At 38.8% G+C, this 23,867-nt stretch overlaps 1 protein-coding gene across 1 annotated transcript in view; it reads left to right on the top strand.

Annotated features, from left to right (window-relative positions):
• Positions 1-23,867, top strand: part of SVEP1 (sushi, von Willebrand factor type A, EGF and pentraxin domain containing 1) — a 164,422-nt gene that overhangs the window by 115,514 nt on the left and 25,041 nt on the right. Inside the window, exons 33-39 of the mRNA XM_090274555.1 lie at positions 810-986; positions 1,197-1,281; positions 2,251-2,442; positions 3,473-3,640; positions 14,335-15,007; positions 16,744-19,529; positions 21,301-21,526. Of these exons, the coding sequence (XP_090130681.1) occupies positions 810-986; positions 1,197-1,281; positions 2,251-2,442; positions 3,473-3,640; positions 14,335-15,007; positions 16,744-19,529; positions 21,301-21,526 (4,307 nt within the window). The remainder of the gene's footprint in view (positions 1-809; positions 987-1,196; positions 1,282-2,250; positions 2,443-3,472; positions 3,641-14,334; positions 15,008-16,743; positions 19,530-21,300; positions 21,527-23,867) is intronic.

Genomic DNA, 23,867 nt, shown 5'->3' with positions numbered 1-23,867 from the left:
CTGCCTCAGCCACACAGAATAATATCATTGAAAATAAAAATGAACATCTTGCCTTACCATGTCTCTATATTTTGTGAATACTTTGATAATATTGGTCAATCTCTCAGCCCATCAACATCTTTCTACATTTGTTGTGAGAAAACTACCAGGAAACACTAAAGAGGAATTGTCAAAATCCAGTCTTATAATTGCATTGACTCGTTGAGTGTTTCATTTTAAGTCCTTGGCTTTTATAGCCAAAATGCTCTTCAGAAAGATTGAATCAATGTATCTTCCCTTTTTAAGAATTCAATACTATAATCCCGTCTATTATTTAAAGCTAACCCCAAATCTCCCTTTAGCTTCCTTGGAGTGATGACTGACCCCAAATTTGCATGTAGTAGGGGCTCACGATCAGTAGTCTGTTTAAAAAGTGAGACTGGGAACTTCTCTTAAATGTACGTTGGACTAGCTCCAAAGAATATCAGTTACTCTTAAAATGTGGGTGTGGGTTTAGGGGAAGTCAAAGAGACTGAATCACTTTGAAGCCATGTGCTGGCTCCACCACTACCTCTCCAGTGAACAATTCCCTTTTTGGCCATATGAATTTTGTATATCTTTTGTTAGTCATTGGGGTTTTAAAAAACTGTTTAAATGCTTATTAAATATATATTCTGGTCTAATCTTTCAATGTGTCCCTGATCTTCATATGTCTCCCTTCAGAAGCTTTTTTTTGCAGGATGTAACTGGTACCTTACCTGTAGTGGAATTATTGAATGGTTGCGTGAAAGCCACTTATGGTTCCCCAAAAACTCTTTCTCTCTTTCAAGAACGTGTAAAATGTAAGGCTCCAGGAAATCCAGAGAATGGTCACTCTTCTGGTGAGATCTATACAGTGGGTGCCGAAGTCATATTTTCATGTGAGGAAGGACACCAGCTGACAGGAGCAACCAAAATCACATGTTTGGAGTCTGGAGAATGGAGTCATCTGATACCATATTGTGAAGGTATGTTCAGTTAATTCCCCACGTTTATGGTGTTTGGCAATCCTAGACACTCGAGGGGTAGAAATGTCAGAGGTTATATTGTGTCAATGTTTTTGGTATTTAAGACCCTACCATTTGGCTCATATTTAAACATGAGTTGCCCTTGAACGTTTAGAGATTCTGCACACATGTACTAAGAAAAGCAATGCTGTTTGTTTTCCCTTTCCTAAGCCATTTCCTGTGGTGCACCAGCTATTCCAGAAAATGGTGGCATTGATGGATCAGCATTTACCTATGGCAGTAAAGTAATATATAGGTAAGTGCCTAAGATTAAAACTACATTGTAGAAGTTGGTGAAATGCTGGCAATGATATAATACTGGGAGAAAGGAGGAAGAATAATCCCAGAAGATGGTTTTGAATTAATATGGAATTAATTGAATTATGTGTAGTATGAAAAAATTGAATTCAATAATCTATCTAATGGTAATCATGTCTAGAATCCTTAAGTCCCTTGACCAGTAACCTGTTATTGTCAACAGCACCCCCTGGAGGAGCTCTAAGAATGGATGCCTTGTAAGAAGGCCCTGCAAGCTAATGAGTATTCTTGGTTATAAGCTGGAGCTTTGCATCTGTATGATACCACAATGGTGGATACATGTCATTCTGTATTTGTCAAAACCCATTGAATGTACACCACCAAGAATTAGCTCTGATATAAATTATGGATTTTGGGTGATACAGATATGTTAATATAGGCTTATTGATTTTAACAAATCTCTGTGACAGGAGGTTGATTGTGGGGGGCGGGGAGGCTGTGCCAATGTGGGGGTGGGAAATCTGTGGGAACTTGCTGAACACCCTGCTCAGTTTTGCTGTGAACATGAACCTGCACATAAAATAAAGTTTATTAAAAATATGAAAATTGGAAATTAAAAAAAAAAAAAGCTGGAGCTTTGGCTCCAATTCCGATATTTTAGGAACTAATACTAGACCAGACACTCTCAAACCAAGAATGTTCTGTTTGCAGTTGCTAATCTATGACACAAACTGGAGGCAAGCCAGATCTTTAAATCTATCTTCCTGTGTATCCCCCAGCAAGATGACCGTGGGGAAGATGTATAGCAGTGAAGCTTGGAAAAAAGACTTTCAAAACATTATTACAGGAGAGAAAACAGAACTCTTCCAATGTGAATAAATGCTCAATGTTTTTGGAGGTTTTGGCACAGATAAAATTATGCAAAGTAAAGCAAATTATATTCTTTTTTTTTTTTAATCTTCTTTAGGTGTAATAAAGGCTATACTCTGGAGGGTGATAAAGAATCATCCTGTCTTGCTCGCGGTTCTTGGAGTCATTCTCCCCCTGTGTGTGAGCTGGTCAAGTGTTCCAGCCCCGAAAACATAACTCATGGGGAGTATATTTTGAGTGGGCTTACCTACCTTTCTACTGCATCATATTTCTGTGAGAGTGGATACAGGTAGGTCCACAGCCACCAGCCATGCTTCCTATTACTCAGTTATTTACTCAACAGAATCCATTTGCATGTGACTGGCTAATTTTCCATACAAGTTTCTAAATGTAAAAGATATTCTCCAATTTGTATGCTTCCTGAGGCCTGGCTTACAGTAAAGACCCAGGGAAATATTCCATCTGGAGCTCTAGTTTAATTGCTACAAACTTTTAGACATTAAACATGAAAGCAAAAAGTATTGTAATGCATAAGATAATGCCTGGGTTTTTTGGTAAACAACTTATCAAAGCTTATACTCAACATCACATGGGATGTTATAAAAGCTTGTCAGGGTAAGGGTGTGGGTCCTTGGTAATGTAAGAGGTTAATTTGATTAATGATGTGTGTGTGTGCACGCGCGCGTGCGCGCGTGTGTGTGTTCAAGCAGAAAAGAGACAATAGGGAGTCAGTCTGTGATCAGAAACTTGGCCAACAGGATCTGAAGTGAAACAGATCAGGTGAACAGGACATGGAGTGAGTAATACAGGGAATCAGAATCAGAGTGGCAAGGGCAGGTGGATGAGCCAGAAGATGCAAAGTTTGTAAAATCAGAGGAAGACCAGAGGTCAGGGACAGAAGCAATGTGGTTCAGATCCCAGGCTCAGGGCCAGGACAGTGCCCTTTGACCTCAGTGATCCTGAGTGTCTCAGTTTTCCTGGGTGTCTCTCTCCTTTACCTCTGGATCCTAATCAGCCTGTTAACTACTTCTCATGCAAGTAACCCATTCACAAGGCCTGGAGTGCCCGACAACACCACCAGTGAGCACATTTCATTTCGCACCAAGTTACGTTGTTTTAGCCCATTCATTGTCTTAAAGGGTCTATATCCTGCTCAGCTTTCCTTTGCTTCCATATACAGCAGTAAAATATGAAAAGCTTTATATGTATGTACTCAGATTCCTCAAGGGCCCCCTGTTCTCTTCAAAGTCCTTCCTCTTTCATCTCCATAGCAGTAAATAAATAGCCAACGAATGAGGCGGTGTCCTCCTTTCCTGTAGCTTACAGGGCCCTTCGGTCCTGGAATGCACGGCATCGGGCAGCTGGGACAGAGCGCCACCTACCTGTCATCTTGTCTTCTGTGGAGAGCCGCCGGCCATCAAAGATGCTGTCGTCATTGGGAGTAACTTCACTTTGGGCAACACTGTCACTTACACTTGCAAAGAGGGGTGAGTAAGCCTGTGAGGGAGAGGAGCGCTGGGGAGCCGCCGAGGGTGGGGACGCTCCCGGCTGTGGAGACGGGATTCACGGAGCATTAATTACATCGCCTGTCAGCCAAAGCCAAAGAGAGCTTCGCGCTCTTATTTCCTGACAGCAGAAAGGGAGAGCATTCTCCTGCAGGAACAGCATTTCCTGGAATTAGAGTGATGTATCAAATGAGGCCTAGAGTGATGGACATTGGGCGATGCAGTGGAAAATACCGTTACACTTTAATTAAAGATGCAGAAAGCACACTTAGAGAGGCACTTGTGTATTGATCCTCAGCAAACCAAAAGGCAAGACTTCAAGTCACAACATAAAAATGACATGTCTTCGAGAAAGAAAAAGAAAATTGATTATCACCATATAAAACTAGAAAATGACAAGTTTATTTTCAAAAATTACCCAAGAATAAATGTTAGTGATATTTTACCACACTTCTTCCCAGAATTTATCTTTGCATATATTAGTATTAAAGATCACACTGTATATAAAGTTTACCTTTTTCTTCTTCACAAATCATACAAATTCGGACTTTGACAGTTTTAATGATCACATTTAATTCAGAAATAAAATTTGAAAAACCAGGAAGCAGATTACAAAGGACTATTCCCTCCATGTCTCATTTGACCCTCACGAAAACCCTGTGAGATTCAGAGAAAGGAGGTCATGCTGGGATGGTGATCTGCTTAGGGCCTTAGACAGGCAATCGAGAATTGAGGGGCAACCAAATCCCCAGGGATCTGACTTCTTCTCCATGCTTCCTCAATAAATATTGTCACCATTCATAGTGCTTTCACACTGCAGATTTACCCCAATGGCACTTCCCACGGTTAAAAGCAGCAACCACAGAAGGGCTGCCGTTTTCTGGGTTGGTCACCTCAGCTCTGTCATTCATTAACTGTGGCCTTCGGAAAACTGTGTAACCCCTCTGTGTTTCAATTGTCCTCCATAAAATGAGTTCTTTAAAGGTTCGTATTTCTTATGGATAGTGCGGGGAATGAAATGATATAATGCTCGGCTTAGCCAGGAAAAAAATGTAATAAACTCAACAAAAAAATTGTCATTATTATGATGACTGAAGCACAGATGAGAGGGTACAGTTTTGTGTTATCATAGAAGTTGAAGTTCATTTCACCTGATAGAAGACCGTCCCACTAATACAGAACCGCCAGTAGGTGGCGATAACATTTTGTTGCAAATTACATGACTGGCAGGCAGAAATCTCATAAATAACACCTTAAGTGAAAAAGAAGTCTTTAATATTAAAATATCAGTGCACGAGTTAGCATTTGATGTTGCCATCTCTACCCGGTGGATTCATTGATTCATTTAATAACTTCTTCAGAATAAACTACATAGGACTATTAGTAGATCATTTTTGTGAAATCTTATCAAATATAAATGTTCCAAATAATAACTAGATATTGACAACTTCTAGGGTTTCTTTAATTTAAAAAGTGAGGCATTATCACCTTATAAAGCTAGAAAATAAAATGTTTATTTTTAAAAATTGCCCAAGGATAAATGTTAGTGATATTTCACTACCCTTCTTCCCAGAATTTGTCTTTGCATATATATTTTAGTATTAAAGATCACACTGTATATAAAATTTACATTTTTCTTTTTCACAAATCATACATGTATTTTTGTCACTAATCATTTGCTTATAACATATCCTAAGAGTTCTTTGTTTGCCTAATGTTAAGTCTGTATATTATAGAACAGATTTATTAAAAGAGCATTAAAGATAATAATGAAAATTATAACAAATTTGTACATTCGTAGAGGGTTTCACAATTTTTAAAAGACTTTCACATAAATTATCTCGTGTTCCCTTCTACAATGATGGCAGCTGACAAAATTAATATTATTCTCACTTTATAGTTAAAACATGATGGTATTGGGTCATGTTATTTTGCATATCCCTTCTGGTAGAGGCAGTTAGACACTCTGTGGGAGCTTTTTTTCTCATTGAAAGATGAAAACCAAACCTGCCCACCTAACCCACATAGCCATTAAAGGGCCTGAAGTGCTTTATATATGCATGAAGCACTATGTAAATAGAGCTTCATTATTTTTTTCTGTACCACTATTATTGTTATATAAAGTGATGACATTTTACTGTTATGGGAGAAATTATCTTAAATAGTTAACCAAATTAATATAAAGTACACACAGTTCCAAAACACTATCACCTGTATTTTTTCTGAAAGTAAAACTTTTGGTGAGAGGGAGAACACTTATACCCTTATTTATTCACTTCCTCCACTTTGGGAGGTTATGAGGGTGGCCAGACTCAAAGGAGAGCTTCTTATTTTTCTGGCCAAGTGTCTAATGAATATTTGATATATATAGGAACCCCCCCCCCAAAAAAAGATAATAATCTCTTATTTAAAATTACCTATGTATCCATTGCTGGGATGAAGTACATGTGAAATATTTGCCACAGTTACTGTATCTCCCTTTTTATAAAAAAATGCAATATTACAGATATAACTAGAGGCCCTTCTCATCGCTTTACCGCTGTCCCCAAAGTAACAAATGTGAATTTTTATCTGTATTGCGTATGTATCTCCCTATAATTAATCCATGTTTTAATTTGTATATGTTGCTTTATACTCTACCCTTTGGAAGCTTGATTTTCACTTAACATTCTCTATTGATTCATGTAAATCAGCAGAATTCACAGTACTATTGTACAGTATTTCCTTGTGAGTTACCTATTTCCCTACCACTACATGGTCAATTTATTTTCACTTTATTTGCTGATGTAATAGTTCTGAAGTAAGTTGTCCTGGCACATGTCTCCTGGCACATGTAAGTAAGAACATCTCTGGCCTAGACACCAAGAGTGGGAGCTCTTGGCGCATGGGATGTGCATGTTTTTAATATTACCACATAGTACTTTATATTTATCGGTTGTTTTCTTTATAGATGGTTTTAAGTGTGTACAAAAATTAAGAAATTCTTCCTACCCTGAGATCATTCTCTATATCTCTGCCTTTCTCTTGAACAGCTCAAAGATCTTGGGAAACACTAACTGCTATCACCCTGCTCATCATAAATATCTTATCATTATCTACATTTTACTTCCCTCTTATTTCGCAACTTTTCCAGTTGGTCATTTTAATACAGTCAGTGCTTATTTAGATTTACTCACATGTTTATTAACCTCTTCATCACCATTTTGTCTTTGTTTTTGTGGTTTTTGCCTCCCATGCCTTCCTTTTAGACTTCGTGTTCTAATTCCTGAAGTATATCCTTTATATCTTTCTTTCGGGAGGAGTGGTCACTTACACAGTCTTTGTCTGAAAATAAAAGTTCTACTCTTGCTCTTGAATTATAGTCTAGCTGGGTGTAGAAGTCTACATTAATAGTGTTTTTTCCATAAACATTTTGAAGCTATTGTTCCATTGCCTGATGATTTCTACTGTTGCTATTGAGAATTCCATCACAGTCTAATTTAGTGGTTCTCCATCAGGGACAATAATGCCCTCCAGGGACATTTGACAATGTCAGGAGACATTTTTTGGTTGTCAAAATTGGGGGAAAGGTGCTACTGGCATCGAGTGGATAGAGTCTGGGTATACTGCCAAATAGTCTACAATGCATGGGAAAGCTACGCACAGCAAAGAATTGTCTGGTCCAAATGTTCATAGCGCTGAGATGGAGAACCTTCTGTTGAATTGTTGTTCCTCTATATGTAATGTCTTTTCCCTTCAATTACAATCTGTCTTTGCTGTTTTGGTGTTTCCCTAGGATAAGACAAGTGGTATATTTATCATTCTTCGTCTCATTCAGGGCTCATTGCACTTCGTACATCTGAGAACTGGTATCTTCCACCAATTTTAAAATATTCTCGTCCATTTTCACATCAAATATTCCCTCTTCTTCGCTTTCTCTTTTCTCTCTTTCTGGCTTATTAGACTTTATATTAGATATTTTCTTTCTATTTTCCATCTTTATTAACCTGTCACATTCTCCATTTCTTTTTAAGCTTGTGTTGCATTTGGGTAATTTCCTCACATATTTCTTCCGGTTCACTAATGTTTCTTTGTGCTATCTGTAGTCTGCTTTTGAATGTGTCCATTAATTTTCAAAAATTTTTTATTTTCTATATTTTTAGAATTTCTATTTGTTTATTTTTCAAATATTCTATATAATCTTTTCTTTTTGAATACGATTTTGAGCCTTTCTTTTAATCCTTATTTCAACATACTTATTTCATATTATTTTTTAGATTTTAGACCATTTTTCTGTTATATTAACTTACTGGTGCTCTAATCTTGCTGTTTGGTCTCTCTGCTGAGCAATTCATAATGGAAAAGATGCTTGTATATGTTTTATAATTTCAGATTGTGTCCTTACACTATTCAGGGCTTGTTTTATTTATGATAGTCCCTTATGGTCTGCGTGTGAATTATTCTTTTTACTAAGAACCCCAAGAGTATCACCAGCCAAGAACCTAATTTTACATTTATTTATCAGTTAGAAGACTTACAAAGTGAGTGGTATAAATCCTGCCATCAAACCCACATGAAGTGGGACCTGGGGACTGAAAGCTGAGCAGGGACTTTGTTTTTCCACCCAGAGCCCCAGCAAATGCCGAGATCTCACTTGTCACCTCACTGGGCCCCTAGGCAGACTTTTTCTAGTGCTATCTTTTCAATGATTTATGCCAGCGACTTAGCTATTACTCAGTTTCAACTCCAAGACTTTATTTCCTATCCCCTCTTCTTCTCTCCCCTGTCCAATCCAAGGGGAAGCACAGCATTCTTTCCCAGCTCAGTTATGCATTTAAAATCATTTTTGTCGTATATCATCAAGTATTCTATGGGGAGGGTTTACCAACTGTGTTATAGCTAGAACTAGACATCAGTTCTTGTCCTTCTCTCTCTCTTCACTTGTTTCATTTCTTTCCCCAAGGGGTTGATTGGCATAAGTCAGCATGCACTGTATCTTATTCGGTTCCAGGACAGAGTCGCTATGTTCATATCATGGCTTTTGTGTAATAGATTCTGTGCTGCTATGTCATTTCATTGCTTGAGCTACTGCTAGCCTGATAAGAGGGTTAAGGCCTGTTTTTCTCTGCAACATTCTCAAGTCCCTCTTCCCCCTTGGGGCTGCCTGATGCTGCCCAGCACACCATGCGAGCCTCCCACGCCTGCTGACTGCATGTACCTACATACTTGCTTCGGTCTCACTGTTTTTTTCTTTTTGTACTGAAGTGGAATTAAAGCAGAAAGATCCACTCTAAAGTGTAGGATAGAAGGGTAGGTACTTCTGAAGACTGGAGTATCTGCTGATGCCAAGGAAGGAAAAAAGCAAGAAGTCTGATTTCTGCTTCCTGCCCTAAACTTGGCCTCTCAGAATCACTTTATTAAACCATTACACTGCGGGGTTTCAGCTATTTGCCCAAAGTAACAAAATGATCGCTTCTTTCCCATTGTCCTTTTCATCCTTATCTGTAGACTCACTTTCTTGGTGAGGTCTGAGAGGGAAGGCAGTCTCATTGACACCCGAGAATCCTAACAGAATGTCTCCCTTTTGATCCTTCTGAAATAGAGACTTTTAAATGCAATTACTGAGTATGCAAAGATAAAATTGTAATCATCGCTTTTAACTGAAAACAATTATCGATGCATATTTATACTTTCTATTGCTCTTATAAAGTTATAGCTCTTTTTATATCTAGTATGTTTCTTTTTAAGTTTCTTCTAAGGTTCTTATAAAAAGAGAAGAGTTAATAAATAACTCACTCGGGAGCTCATTCACAAAGCTTCCCAGGCACATGCTCATTAGTAGGCTTCCACTCAGTATGTGAACCAAATCACTGAAAATTGCATCTTAAGATTACTCTGCCCATTTTTCAAAGGATTTTTCATTATTATTCCAGAAATGTGCTAATGTACTGCAACCATTTCATCCTAAAATGTGTTCATCTGTGGGATCACTGTCATGTTGATGTGCCATTTTTCTATGGAATTTTGTAGTAAAACAATTTATTTTATAACATGCATGGCCAATTTCAAGTAACAGTCTGCCAGGGTATCCCCAGTGTTTCTTGGGGGAGAATACAAAATGTCACACAGATGATAATTAAATATTCTAACATTTTAGATGCGTACCAGCTCTAATGTTTCTTGCTTTGCGAGCCAGCATTTAAAGGATCATATATTTCACCGTTTGTACAAAACTTTACTATTTTAACTGCTATTTTAAAACAACTCAACAGGTGAAATATGTTCCCCAGAAATCTTAATGCTTTCAGCTTTCTAACATAATGAAATGGTGCACAACTTGATCAGAGACCAGTTGTAGTTCTATCTCGGCAGTGGCTAACACTTAATCACTTTTTTTGTCATTTGGAAAATATATCTTTCTTTAGCACCTCGAAAGACGAACTGATATATTGTCGAAGGTAGTTACCTTTAATCAACCTCTGCTGCCATTTTCATGGAGCGTGTTATCTAGTCTAAAGGTAGATAACACCAAGCCCTGGCTGCTGTGGCTCAGTGGATTGAGCATCGGCCTGCGAGCCAAGTGTCGCTGGTTCGATTCCCAGTCAGGGCACATGACTAGGTTGCACGTCAGGTCCCCAGTTGGGGGCGCAAGTGAGAGGCAACCACACAGCGATGTTTCTCTCCCTCTCTTTCTCCTTTCCCCTCTCTCTAAAAATAAAAATAAGCAAACAAACAAATAAATAAATTATAAAAAAATAAATAAAAAAAATAAAGTAGATAACACCTATTGAAGCCACTCTGTAGATTTTTCCGCCCCTCTGAGATGCAAGCCATTCAAGTCATGATAGCTCCGTACCAGCTTCTCCTACAACTGGAGCATTAGAGCTAATTAGGAGGCTTCAGTAAGGATCCCCCTTCACACATCTCCGTGACTGAAAATGAGGCTTCTCTCTGACTCGGGGGCCAAACTTACAGCTTTGACAGACAGACATTCCATTGAGGACATGGACATTTCGGCCAGCTCGATCTCAGATCTGCGCTTCTCCTTAATAAATATTGCCGTGAAGAATTAGAAGCGTCGAACTCAGCTAAAAAAAAAAAAAATTTAAGTCCTTATTCCCTACCCGACAGTTATGTGTTGCTTACAAACTAATGAACGTCTGGGCTAAGGACAGAGTTTTGTGGCATTCACAAGATATGAAACTCCCACTTAGCTTATTTCTCTTAAATCAATATTCTTTAGGTCATAGCTTTCTGTTCTAGTAACATTTTGTCTGATAAAAGTCTCAAGGGGTTCTTGTCAAAAACCACTTCCAATTAATCTGTGCTTGCCACATCTCCACCCATCGACGATCCCAACCTGTCAAAATACACAGTTCTAGGGATCGCCACTTCCTTTTCCAGGGGTTCATGTGCTATTTCTATTTGTAAGTTCTCAGAATGCCACAGCTATATCACACTCCCATTTATTTGCTCATGTTATTCTTCTTCCTTGAATGATTCCTTTTCAACTTCTCTCATGACTCCCCTCAAAAGCCCTTTCATCTGTGAGGCCTTTCCTCCTCTTCTCATTCTTAAGATAGAATCAATCATTTCTCCTTTGAGCAACCACTTTAGGTATGAGGGGGCCTACAGTGCACCCGGTAATGGGGGCTGGGTGGGAATGGGGCACAGGCACAGACATGTAAACAAGTAAATACACGGACATCACATCTGTGCACTAAGGAACTCTAGCATATAGCATGACCCTTAAGTTATTTAAGTGATTCCAGTATATAGTATGGCCCTTATTTAATAACTAAATGTCGACTGAGAATCATAAAGAAAAGTCAAGCTTGTAGGTCAGAAAAAGAAATAGTATAGGATCTAAGAAATTATGGGTAATATAAAAATGCATCCTTTAAAATTTGTTTATTCAAAATACATATGCTAGGGAAGACCCAAAACCCCAGAGTGTATTTATAAAAAAATCTGTATTTATTCTTACATCTTTAAACTTCAGTCACCTTCAAAGTACTCTCCATTTGATGCAATACACCTATCCAGACATTTTTTTCACTGCTCAAAAGAGTTTTTGAACTCATCGATTTTGATGCCTTTTAGTACTTTCGCTGTTTTTTGTTTCAACCTCTTCCACATCAGCAAAATGTTTCCTTGTGTGGACTTTTTTTCATCCAGGAAAACAAAACAAAAAAGTCATTCAGGGCAAGATTGGGTGAATAGGAAGGGTAGGATAAGGGGGTCATGCCATTTTTGGTCAAATCTGCTGAATACTCAGTGCGGTGTGAGCAGGTGTACCCGTAAATCACCCATCATGAAATGGGCAAACATGTTGAAAGAGTCTTCTAAAAAAAATTCACTGAAGCTGAACACAGCCTCTCAACAGTGCCAGCTGGTACACTGATACAGATGGGTACCTAGAGCACTCACCTAGCAGGGGAAGCCTGTACTACACAGGGCCCACCCTCCAGAAGATAATTCTAGTCTGGGGGGGGGGGGGAGTCCCCCTCATATTTAGTGGTAATTTTCCATTCCATTAAAGAAGAGCTTTTCCGTGATTTTCCATTAGGGAGAAATAGTTAGTGGAGATTTTCCAGAAGCTCAGGGGTCAGAGGTCTAACAAAGTACTGCCAAATTACAAAGCAGTTCTTATGTCCTCAAGAGGCTTTGAGGAATAAGGAAGGCTCTGGAGACAGATACTTCTGCCGCAAACAGCCGGTCCCATGGACTAAAGGAAGTGTTTTATAGATGGCACAATGGATCCAATAAACCAGGGATGTCTCAGGTGATGACTTTGAACTTCAGCCGATGACATATGCTGGCAACATCAAGGAACCCATGACAATAATTATGCATGCCTTGAAGTGTGCAAAGGATATAAATTGTACTATAAAACATCAAGAGCCTCCACAAATGGATTTTTCACCCAGAGCACATCCTACACAGAAGCAGTAGAATCTGGACAGTCAGACCTCGGATAATGGGTTTTTTAATAATAAAATTGTTTTTAACATATTGTCTTTGTGTACCTTCCTGGATCCTCTAAGACAGAAGCCATCTAAAAATTTATTAGGTTCAGATTCTAATACAAAGAACTGCGTTTATGTAAAACAATGGATGCAACAGACCCTAAGCGGGTACTGAGCTCAGCCATTGGGGATGCCGGAGAGTGTCTGTTTTGAGACCATAATGCAGTGGTTCTCAACCTTCCTGATGCCACGACCCTTTAATACAGTTCCTCATGTTGTGGTGACCCCCAACCATAACTAAAGCATAGTGATTAATCACAAAAACAATATGTAATCATATATGTGTTTTCCGATGGTCTTAGCCGACCCTGTGAAAGGGTCGTTCAACCCCCAAAGGGGTCGCGACCCCACAGGTTGAGAACCACTGCCATAATGTGATATGTGACCATAGGTAGGGTGGATGCACACACCTCTGCTGATGCTCTATCATTTTTTCTCTTGATCTTTTTCCTATAAATTTCATAAATCTTGCCTGCTAAGGTGAAGGAATTGAAACCTCTCTATAACATCGGATCTTTTGTAAAAAAAAACTCAAAGGAACCTTCAGAGAATGTTTACTAACTAATGACTTAAGAGTCTATCCTGAAGGGTGGGTCAAATAACTTGTAGTAGTAACAAGGCAATACAGTTTCCACAGGATCCCCACAAATTGCATTCTAACCTACTTCATTTTAAAAAGAGAGGAAGAGAGCAATGTCATGAAAAGGTATAATTGTTGAAATCCAATACGTACACTAAATTTAGATCCTAACTGCTGCATGCAGCTGTGTGACTCTAAGCAGGTTTCTTCACCTGTCTAAATAACCATTCGCTCATCTGTCAAATGAAGGAATTAATATGTCTAAACAGAATTAAATTATGTGCCTAATTATATTGGTCCCTTCACCCTTCATTAATATCAAAATGACAGACTGATCATCTTTCCCTTCAGTAAGAAAGTGAGAATGAAAATAATGACTCAAATATAATTATTCTAATACCGCATATCCTACTATTCTGTTCTACTTCATCAAGAGAACACTCAAGAGTAATTTAAGATTTTTGCAAGTTATCAATCTGTCATATACAGGCAACCACCTTGTCCATAAAGAAAGATGACAGCTATTAAGCATAATTTATTCATACTGGTTGAATAGCAGAGCCATAGGTAGAACACAGCTGTTAATGCTAACCCCATGGTTAAGGAGACAAATATAATTGCTGCTTGGAAGTTGACTGAATATACGTGAGTGTAACTATGAACTATATGTAGGTTATATGCATATATGGCTCATAGGAGATTGTTTCAAAGACTAGAGATAAAACCAACCAACTAAAACCATCTAAAGACAGATGAAGTTCCAATTTTGAATTGAGTAAAACAGGGCTATAGCCTACTCCTTGTTTTTATTTTTAAAGAAATGTGTCATAATTTTTAGTGTCCCTTAAATCACAATAATCTCCAATCCACTTCCCTTTCTAAATGAGCATTAATATTAAAATCAAGACATATTTCTATAACCCAAATAAAAGTCATATGATCCATAAGGTCACTAGGAAATATTATTTTAAGGAGTAAAGAATAAAACTAATTATTGGACAGATAATAAATACAAAAGCATAATAAAAAGATGCAAACACCTCTTCTCAAATATTATCCTTATTGTTTCTTTCCCCCCAATCTCATAGCTACACCCTTGCTGGACCTGACACTATTGAGTGCCTGGCCAGTGGCAAGTGGAACGAAAGTAACCAGCAGTGTCTGGCTGTCTCCTGTGATGAACCACCCCACGTGGAACACGCCTCTCCCGAGACTGCCCATCGGTTATTTGGAGACATCGCATTCTACTACTGTTCAGACGGTTACAGCCTGGCAGACAATTCCCAGCTACTCTGCAATGCCCAGGGCAAGTGGGTTCCCCCAGAAGGTCAGGCCATGCCCCGTTGTATAGCTCATTTCTGTGAAAAACCCCCATCTGTTTCCTACAGCATCTTGGAATCTGTGAGCAAAGCAAAATTTGCGGCAGGCTCAGTTGTGAGCTTCAAATGCATGGAAGGTTTCGTACTGAACACCTCAGCAAAGGTTGAATGTATGAGAGGTGGGCAGTGGAACCCCTCCCCCCTGTCCATCCAGTGCATCCCTGTGCGGTGTGGAGAGCCACCAAGCATCATGAATGGCTACGCGAGCGGATCAAATTACAGTTTTGGGGCCATGGTGGCTTACAGCTGCAACAAGGGGTTCTACATCAAAGGGGAGAAGAAGAGCACCTGCGAAGCCACGGGGCAGTGGAGCAGCCCCATACCCACGTGCCACCCCGTAGCTTGCAATGAACCACCTAAGATTGAAAATGGCTTTCTGGAGGTAAGAAACCGATTAACAAGTAGTCCGTGGCTTTCATCACTTTCAGGGCAGGGCCAGCCAATGTGGCTAACCTGGGATTCAAAAGCAGGTCCAGTGACCAGATTCATTGTTGGAAAAAAGAAGTAGCTAAATCTATAGGTAGTGACTATTGGAGAAAACATCCTAGAGATATGAATCCTTTTAATATATTAGCTTTCTACATTCTACTAGTATATAGACATTTGAAGTGCTTTGTAGCAATAGCTTAGCTCTAGCTATTATTAGAATAACCCAATTTCAGTAAACTACTATTTTGCTTTATAGAAGTTTTTCCAAGGTGGATATATACTTATTTTATAGAACTAAATCAAGGTCTAAGTAAATCTATTATCATGTCTAGATTTTAGACAAAAGATGGGATTAAAACCATGAATTTACTATGATGCAGTTTTTGCAGCCTTCTTTTGGTGGGTTTAAAGGTAATTTTACCATAATGGACAAAGAGTTAAACTAGACCCACACATGTCCTGTCTTCACACTAACATGTGTCTTCTCATTAATTCCACCAAGAAAACAGGAATGAAAATTTATTCCCCCAAACCAAGAGTCATTTTAAATAGACAATATTCTAATCAAATTTTTTTTAATGAACATACACATAGTAACTTTTCTCCTTCATATTCAAATACAACAAAACAGTAAAAGCCCTTTATTTAAGGTTTTTTCTCTCAAATGTATTAGATCTCCACTGAAAGAGGATTATAGTATATATAAGGAGGCTTTCTTTCTTTATTCATTTCACAAATCTTTCTGGAGCTTCTGCTAGGTTCCAAGTAAACATCGAAACTCGAGTCTTTAACAATACAGGTGAGGTCTGTAGGTCATGGTGCTGCCACGCTTGTGGGCTACCCAAGCCCTAAGTAAGTAAACAAATCACTATGTCCATGTACCAAGAAGTTCATTACAGCACAGAAGCTAGACTTCATCTTTATCACTAAAGCTAGACTTCACCTTAGTCACTAACAAAGAGACATTATAATATTTTAAAGGTTTCATAACTAATTCATCTTTTGTACCACCTAAAAATGATTTGCTATTATACACTTATTTATTTGAATTTTGAGATTATGAATATTAAGTGTTCTGTTTAAAAGTAGAAATAAAAAAATAATAAAATAAATTTAAAAAATTTTTTAAAGTTGAAATATTTTTTTATTTTCCTTCTTTATGTTTTAGCAGCAATTTTTTAAAAGCATATTAAGAATGAACACCAAACTCTGACAGTACTCTTAGAAACATATCCATAACAAATATTTTATTGGCTTTTTACATTAAGCAAAATAAAGTATACTTGTGTGTGCATTTTCTTTTCTGTGATTAAACAACAACTAGCATTGCTTTGCTCAGCAAGATTTTTTGAATTTACCAAGTAACTTACAACTTTCAGTATTGCTCTGTCAATTCATTCATCAATTTAGAGACTTTTACTTATCTTTTACTTATGGGCTCAGCACTGTGGTAAACATTCCTGAGGTAGTGATTACCTAATTTACTTCCTATTGTCCTTGGACTTCTATTTTTTTTTTTTAATAGCATTTGGACCATTTGGAGAAAAACGTAAATCCTTATTTGCTTATGTCTTAATTCATTTTAAAGTAGGCATTTTAGTTGAATTCGTTTTTAACATTCAATGTGTTTAGTTAATTGCATTATCTGTTATACAAATCATCCTTCATTGTTTTCTCCCTGTCATGCAGCATGCCACTGGCAGGATCTTTGAGAGTGAAGTGAGATATCGGTGTAACCCAGGATACGAGTTGGTCGGAAGTCCTGTATTTGTCTGCCAAGCCAATCGCCACTGGCACAGCGACTCCCCTCTGTCATGCACCCCTCTCAACTGTGAAAAACCTCCCCCAATCCAGAATGGCTACATGAAAGGGGAAAATTTTGAAGTAGGGTCCAAGGTTCAGTTTTTCTGTCATGAAGGTTATGAGCTTATTGGTGATAACTCTTGGACATGCCAGAAATCTGGCAAGTGGAATAAGAAGCCAAACCAGAAGTGTGTGCCCGCCAAGTGCCCAGATCCACCCCTCCTGGAAAACCGGCTTGTGTTGAAGGAGTTGACCACGGAGGTGGGAGTGGTGATGTTCTCCTGTAAAGAAGGGCATGCCCTGCAGGGCCCCTCTGTCCTGAAATGCTTGCCATCCCAGCAATGGAATGATTCTTTTCCTGTGTGTAAGATGGTTCTTTGCCCCTCGCCTCCCCTAATTTCCTTTGGTGTTCCGTCTCCTGCTTCTGCTCTTCATTTTGGAAGTACTGTCGAATATTCTTGTGTGGAGGGGTTTTTCCTAAGAGGAGGTCCTACCACCTTCTGCCAAGCTGATGGCACCTGGAGCTCTCCACTACCAGAATGTGTCCCAGTGGAATGCCCCCAACCTGAGGAAATTCTCAATGGCATCATTGATGTGCATGGTCTTGCCTACCTCAGCACAGCTCTCTATACCTGCAAGCCAGGCTTTCAGTTGGTGGGAAATACTACCATCCTTTGTGGAGAAAATGGTCACTGGCTTGGAGGAACACCAACATGCAAACCCATTGAGTGCCCGAAGCCCAAGGAGATTTTGAATGGCAAATTCTCTTACACAAACCTACACCCTGGAGAAACCATTACATACTCCTGCGACCAAGGCTTCAAGCTCAACGGTCCCAAAGCCTTGACCTGTTTAGGATCAGGTAATTGGGATGTGGATGCCCCATCTTGCAATGCCATCCACTGTGATCCCCCCCAACCCATTGAAAATGGCTTTGTAGAAGGTGCAGACTACAGCTATGGTTCCATGGTCATCTACAGCTGCTTCCCTGGGTTCCAGATGGCAGGTCATGCCATGCATACCTGTGAAGAGTCAGGATGGTCAAGCTCCATCCCAACATGTGTACCCATAGACTGTGGTCTCCCTCCTCAAATTGATTTTGGAGACTACACTCAGGTCAAAGAAAGCCAGGGATATTTTGACCAAGAAGAAGACATGATGGAAGTTCCATATCTGACTCCTCACCCTCATCATCATCTGGGAGCAATGGCTAAAACTTGGGAAACCGCAACTCCAGCTACACCTTCAGCAAGCTTTTTACATGGCACCATGGTTTCGTACACCTGTAATCCAGGATATGAACTCTCAGGGAACCCTGTGCTGACATGCCAGGAAGATGGGACTTGGGGTGGCAGTGCACCATCCTGCATTTCAATCGAATGTGACTTGCCTGTTACTCCTGAAAATGGCTTTTTGCATGTTACAGCGACGACCGTGGGCAGCGCTGTACAATACAGCTGCAAACCCGGACACATTCTGGTGGGCTCCGACATAAGACTTTGTCTACAAAATAAAGAGTGGAGTGGTGCTTCCCCACGCTGTGAGGCCATTGAATGCAAAAAACCAAATCCAGTTATGAATGGCTCCATCAAAGGAAACAACTACACATACCTGAGCATGCTGTACTATGAGTGTGATCCTGGGTATGTTTTGAATGGCGCTGAGAGGAGAACATGCCAAGAAAATAAAGATTGGGATGGCAGTGAGCCAGTTTGCATTCCTGTGGACTGTGGTTCACCCCCAATCTCAGCCAACGGCCAGGTGAAAGTGGATGAGTACACCTTCCAAAAAGAGGTTGAATACACCTGCAATATAGGCTTCTTACTTGAGGGAGCCAGGAGTCGTGTTTGTCTTGCCAATGGGAGTTGGAGTGGAGTCACTCCCATCTGTGTGCCTGTCAGATGCTCCACCCCACCACAGGTGGCAAATGGGGTGATGGTTGGCCTGGAGTACGGCTTCGGGAAGGAAGTGGTGTTCCACTGTCAGGAGGGCTACGTGTTGCATGGTGCTCCAAAACTCATCTGTCAGGCAGACGGGACCTGGGATGCAGAGTTTCCCCTCTGTAAACCAGTTAACTGTGGACCTCCTGAAGATCTTCCCCATGGCTTCCCTAATGGCTTTTCCTTCTATCACGGGGGGCACATACAGTATCAGTGCTTCTCCGGTTATAAGCTCCATGGAAGTCCTTCAAGAAGGTGTCTGTCCAATGGCTCCTGGAGTGGCAGCCCACCTTTTTGCCTGCCTTGCAGGTGTTCCACACCAGTAATTGAAAGAGGAACTGTCAACGGGACAGATTTTGGCTGTGGAAAGGCAGCTCAGATTCAGTGCTTCAAAGGCTTCAAGCTCCTGGGACCTTCTGAAATCACCTGTGAAGCCAATGGCCAGTGGAGCTCTGGCTTCCCACGCTGTGAACACCCATCCTGTGGCTCTCTCCCAACCTTACCAAATGCATTCATCAGTGAGAGTGACTCTCCCGAGGAGAATGTGATAACGTACAGCTGCAGACCTGGGTTTGTCATCCAGGGCAGTTCAGCCGTGACTTGTACCGAGACAGGGATGTGGAGCCAGCCTTATCCGATGTGTCAGCCCCTGTCCTGTGGACCCCCACCATCTGTTGCCAATGCAGTGGCAACTGGAGAGGCATTCACCTATGAAAGTAAAGTGACGCTCAGGTAAGACCACAGCTCTAAGTCTCCAAGGGAGAGTTGTAAAATGAAAAGAGATTGGTCAAAACTTAGCTAAGAGGGAAGAAAGCACCATCTTTGAACTACTCTTCAAACACTGAAGCTTTTAACACTTGACTTTAGTCTACCCATACTTATGTAGAAATCCATCAATTATAAAAATTAATTTCTACATTTCAGGTTATAGCTCCTAATATAATTATCATGATTACCATATTCTGTTGAGCTTCATGATCTTCTAGCTACTTTTAATATCTCTTAAATCATAAGGCTCTTTTAAAACATCATGCTAGCAAATTTCTTTATAAAATCACTTTATGGTTTTATTCATACATGCAAATGTTGGGAAAATAAGGCAAAAGCTGAATAACTCAGGTAAAAATCACATATTTCCATTGATCAATTTAAATAGGGAGATATTCATAAGGGGACTTCAACCGATGCTATCAGACAAACTAAGCATTTAATACACAAATTACGGTTTTTGCTGGAAAGTTTCCTGTTTAAAATGCATTATTTAAAAAGAGAAAATATTAAATGAATTTATAAACTAAATTTTTATTGGGATAAATTTAATGTTCAAAGATATCTCAACTCTCTAAATCAATTTAATTTCATTCACATTTTGAAGGAATTACAGATTATGCTTCACATATTGGCTTCTTATATTTTATTTATAATTCAGTGACTCTTATTAAGCATCTCTGTTATGGGTATTTTAGCCCTACCATTATTTTCTCTTAACTGCAGTAAGAAATAGACCCAAGAAAGGCTCATAGATGATAAAGCAATAGAGGAACAGTTCATGCACAAGGAAGAAAAACAATTATTCCTTGCTTTTGAAATACATTTTAAAATTTCTGTTTGGATCTTGGTGTGTCAGAGATCTTGAGAAGTCACAGTATCACCTGCTTCTCAATATTTGGCTGTTTGTCCCTCATTGTATGTTGATTACCTCGTCTTTCACATCTTCACTTGATAGCTAAACAGATCACTCCAAGTTTGCAGAACCTCTGACTCCCACTTGGCCTGTAATTTGTGAAATTAAAAAAAACATATCCACCTAATAAATGTTAGCTAATTAAGTGATTTCACTCAAGAGCCAAGTTCTCAGCTCTCTGGTGGCAGTTTCATTATCTACAAAATGAGATTAAAGATAATGACAGTACCTGCCCATAGGGTTGACTTGAGTATTAAATGAGTTAATATTTATAGAGCACTTAAAACAATGACTGGAATTTAATAAGAAAACACTTGCTGAATAAATAAATGCCAGATTTTTAAATCATAGAGTTTTAGAGCCAATTTGGAGTTTGAACAGCCATACTATTGTTACATTATGATATCTAATTATCAGGATTAAAATAAATACCTAGCACCTCAAGGACCTAGAACCGTGCTTGGCACAAAGTAGATACCCAATGCATATGAGTCTACTTTGGACTCTATCTAGAATTTCTTGAACTCTTAGCTGTTTTAGAATAAAAAATTAATTCAGTAATGATATTATCCACGATGAAGGTCAATAGTAACAACCTTTAAAGCAACTTTAACCTTGGCTAATCCGTAATGTCAGTAGCAAAAGATTGATCCGGTCATCACGAGGTTGGTGTTCTGGAACGGCAATGCCATCTGCCTGATGCTTGAGTCAGTGTTGCTATAGCACATAAAATATCTACTGAGCCTTGTAACAGCTCCTTAAATCTACAAACTGTTTTGTCCTCTCTGTAAGGCACTTATTTTTGCCTTTCTGTTGCAGATGTCTAGAAGGTTATATGCTGGACACAGATACAGATACATTCACCTGTCAGAAAGATGGCCGTTGGTTCCCTGAGAGGATCTCCTGTAGCCCTAAAAAATGTTCTCTACCAGCAAACATGACGCATATACTTGTTCACGGGGATGATTTCAGTGTGAATAAGCAAGTTTCTGTGTCATGTGCAGAAGGCTACACCTATGAAGGAGTTAACATATCAACATGTCAGGTAAGGCTCTCTGTCTTCATTAGAATATGTAAATGTAAGTCGCTCTATACACAAGCAGTATCTTACTATCCTAAAAAGTAAAATGCCTCACATTTTCAGTCATGGCAAAGGATTTGACAAGTTTTTTGGTAGAAATATAATAAAATATATCTTTATTTTCAATATTCCTGTTTTTAAATTATGAAAGAGCCAAGGATAGGTAAAAAAATGGCAACATCAGATAAAATGTTAAGACGTCTATAACACGATATTCATAAAAAATTAACCATGTGGCCATACAGACTACACACACGTGCTCAAAAGAGCATGTATGTATAGAAAGGAACTCTGATAATTCCAAATATGTTCCCAGTTTTAGCAGAAAGATCCAAGGCTGCAGAAACACACAAAAAATTGGAGTCAGATTCTGAGTCTGCTACTGCCTACTTGTGTGATTTTAAGAAAATTACTTAAAATTTCTGGGCTTCAGTTTCCTTATTAGAAAAAAATATACAGTAACACCTATCTTATATGGTAAGTGTGAAAAACTGTACAGATAATAAGGGAACGTGCCTAGTTCAGCACCATCGACAGCCAGGCTCCCTAGACATTCCCTTCTCCTGGTTTCCGTAAGTTGTACCCAAGAAAGAAAAATAAAGGAGCCATTGATATGGTCTTCTTTTGCTGGAGTTTGGGGTGGGTGGTGGTAGTGACAAGAGCTGAAAGGAGAGGAATGCCACATGGTATACAATGGCCTTAATGTTAATCATGCCTTTGAACTTCATGTCAAATATTTTTAGGCTCTATGACCTTATATTCCTCCAACTGGTTTTCTTTTTTTATATATCTGTCATTGAAAGGATTATGTTATTTGATCCAACAAAGTGTCTAGTATATGCCTGTCATGTAGTAGGGATTCAAGAACTATTTCCTTCTTCCACTTCTCCATTTACTAAGCATGCATACTCAGCGATTTGTTGCTGCCAAACCTAAGAGCAGGAACATCACAGGGAGCAGGTCAGGTGAGTGTCAAAGGTGCCATGTCCTCAAAATTGGTACAGTTCCAGATCTTCCATTTTAGATTTAGAGATGAAGCAGTTTGAGGGGAAACTTTTTCAAAGATCCTGAGCTTTCTAAACCAAGCGAAGTCCCAGCATACGTACAGAACTCAACTCAATATTCTCCCAAAGCTCCTTCAGGTCGGGTGTGCACAATGGGGTGGCCCCTCTCATGCCCCGAAGGACTCTGCCATACAGGTGTCGACACTCATTTTTTCTGAATCGGTAATTTATTTCTAACAGCCCTCATTACTTCCTCCACACATAGTATGACCCCTGACCTTCACTCAACTGAGTTTTGGTTTAGTTTTTGGTCTGAATAGACCCTTTGTAAATGTTTAAGTGTATGAATTGTGTAAAACTCTGTTCAGTGCCTGAAAATATTTTATTGTCATATAACAAAATGATCCTTTGGTGTCTAAAACAAGTAAATGGATGAGATCAATACAAATTCTGAAAAATGAATGCTGAAGGAGGACTAGCTCTTCCTGAAATCAAGACATATTACAGAATTATAAAACTCCTACCAGTGTGGTATTTGTGTAAAATAAGGTAAAAGGAAAATTAATAGAAGAGAAGAAATTAGTCAAAAGTAAATCCTGATAAAGGAGTCATTACAAGACAGTAAAGACCACAGTAATTAGTAAACAAATTATTCTGATACAATTGAGTAACCATTAGGGGGAAAATTAACATATACCAAAATAAATTTCAGATATCTCAAGAGAAAACAATATTATGTAGTTTTAAGAAGATACCAAAAATGCCTAGAATGATTTATTCAAAAATATAAAAAATATGTTGATTGAAGCAATATTTATAGTATAAAAATTTGATGTGATTTGTATTTCCAACATTAGGAGAATGGCTGATTATGATGTGGGCATGGACATGTACAATTACTTCTGGCTCATATATGGAATTAACAGTTTTGTCTCAAGTCCTATTTTAGACAGTTATTCAACTCATGACCTATATCCTCAGAGAAGGCAAAAATATTAGCAAGAAATAACAGTCAAGGAAATAGCTGTATTACTTCACTTTACCCAAATAGAGGGCTGGGCTGAGAGATGTTAATTCTAACTATGATGGTGGGGAAATAAAGTAAATGCGTGTATGTGGATATATATATATATATATATATATATATATATATATATATATATATGTATTTTTTTTTAACGATGTGACCCACACCAAAATATGTAATAGACTGTTTTCAAGTATTGGAGAACAGGAAGCCATTGTTTTAAACTTTGAGTATGCCTAAAATTTGCTATTGCCATAAACTTTAAAATATAAAT

This window comes from Furipterus horrens, unplaced genomic scaffold, assembly GCF_987537825.1.
Source record: "Furipterus horrens unplaced genomic scaffold, mFurHor1.1.pri manual_scaffold_4, whole genome shotgun sequence".
Lineage (NCBI taxonomy): Eukaryota > Metazoa > Chordata > Mammalia > Chiroptera > Furipteridae > Furipterus > Furipterus horrens.
This window is presented reverse-complemented; position numbering and strand designations above follow the sequence as displayed.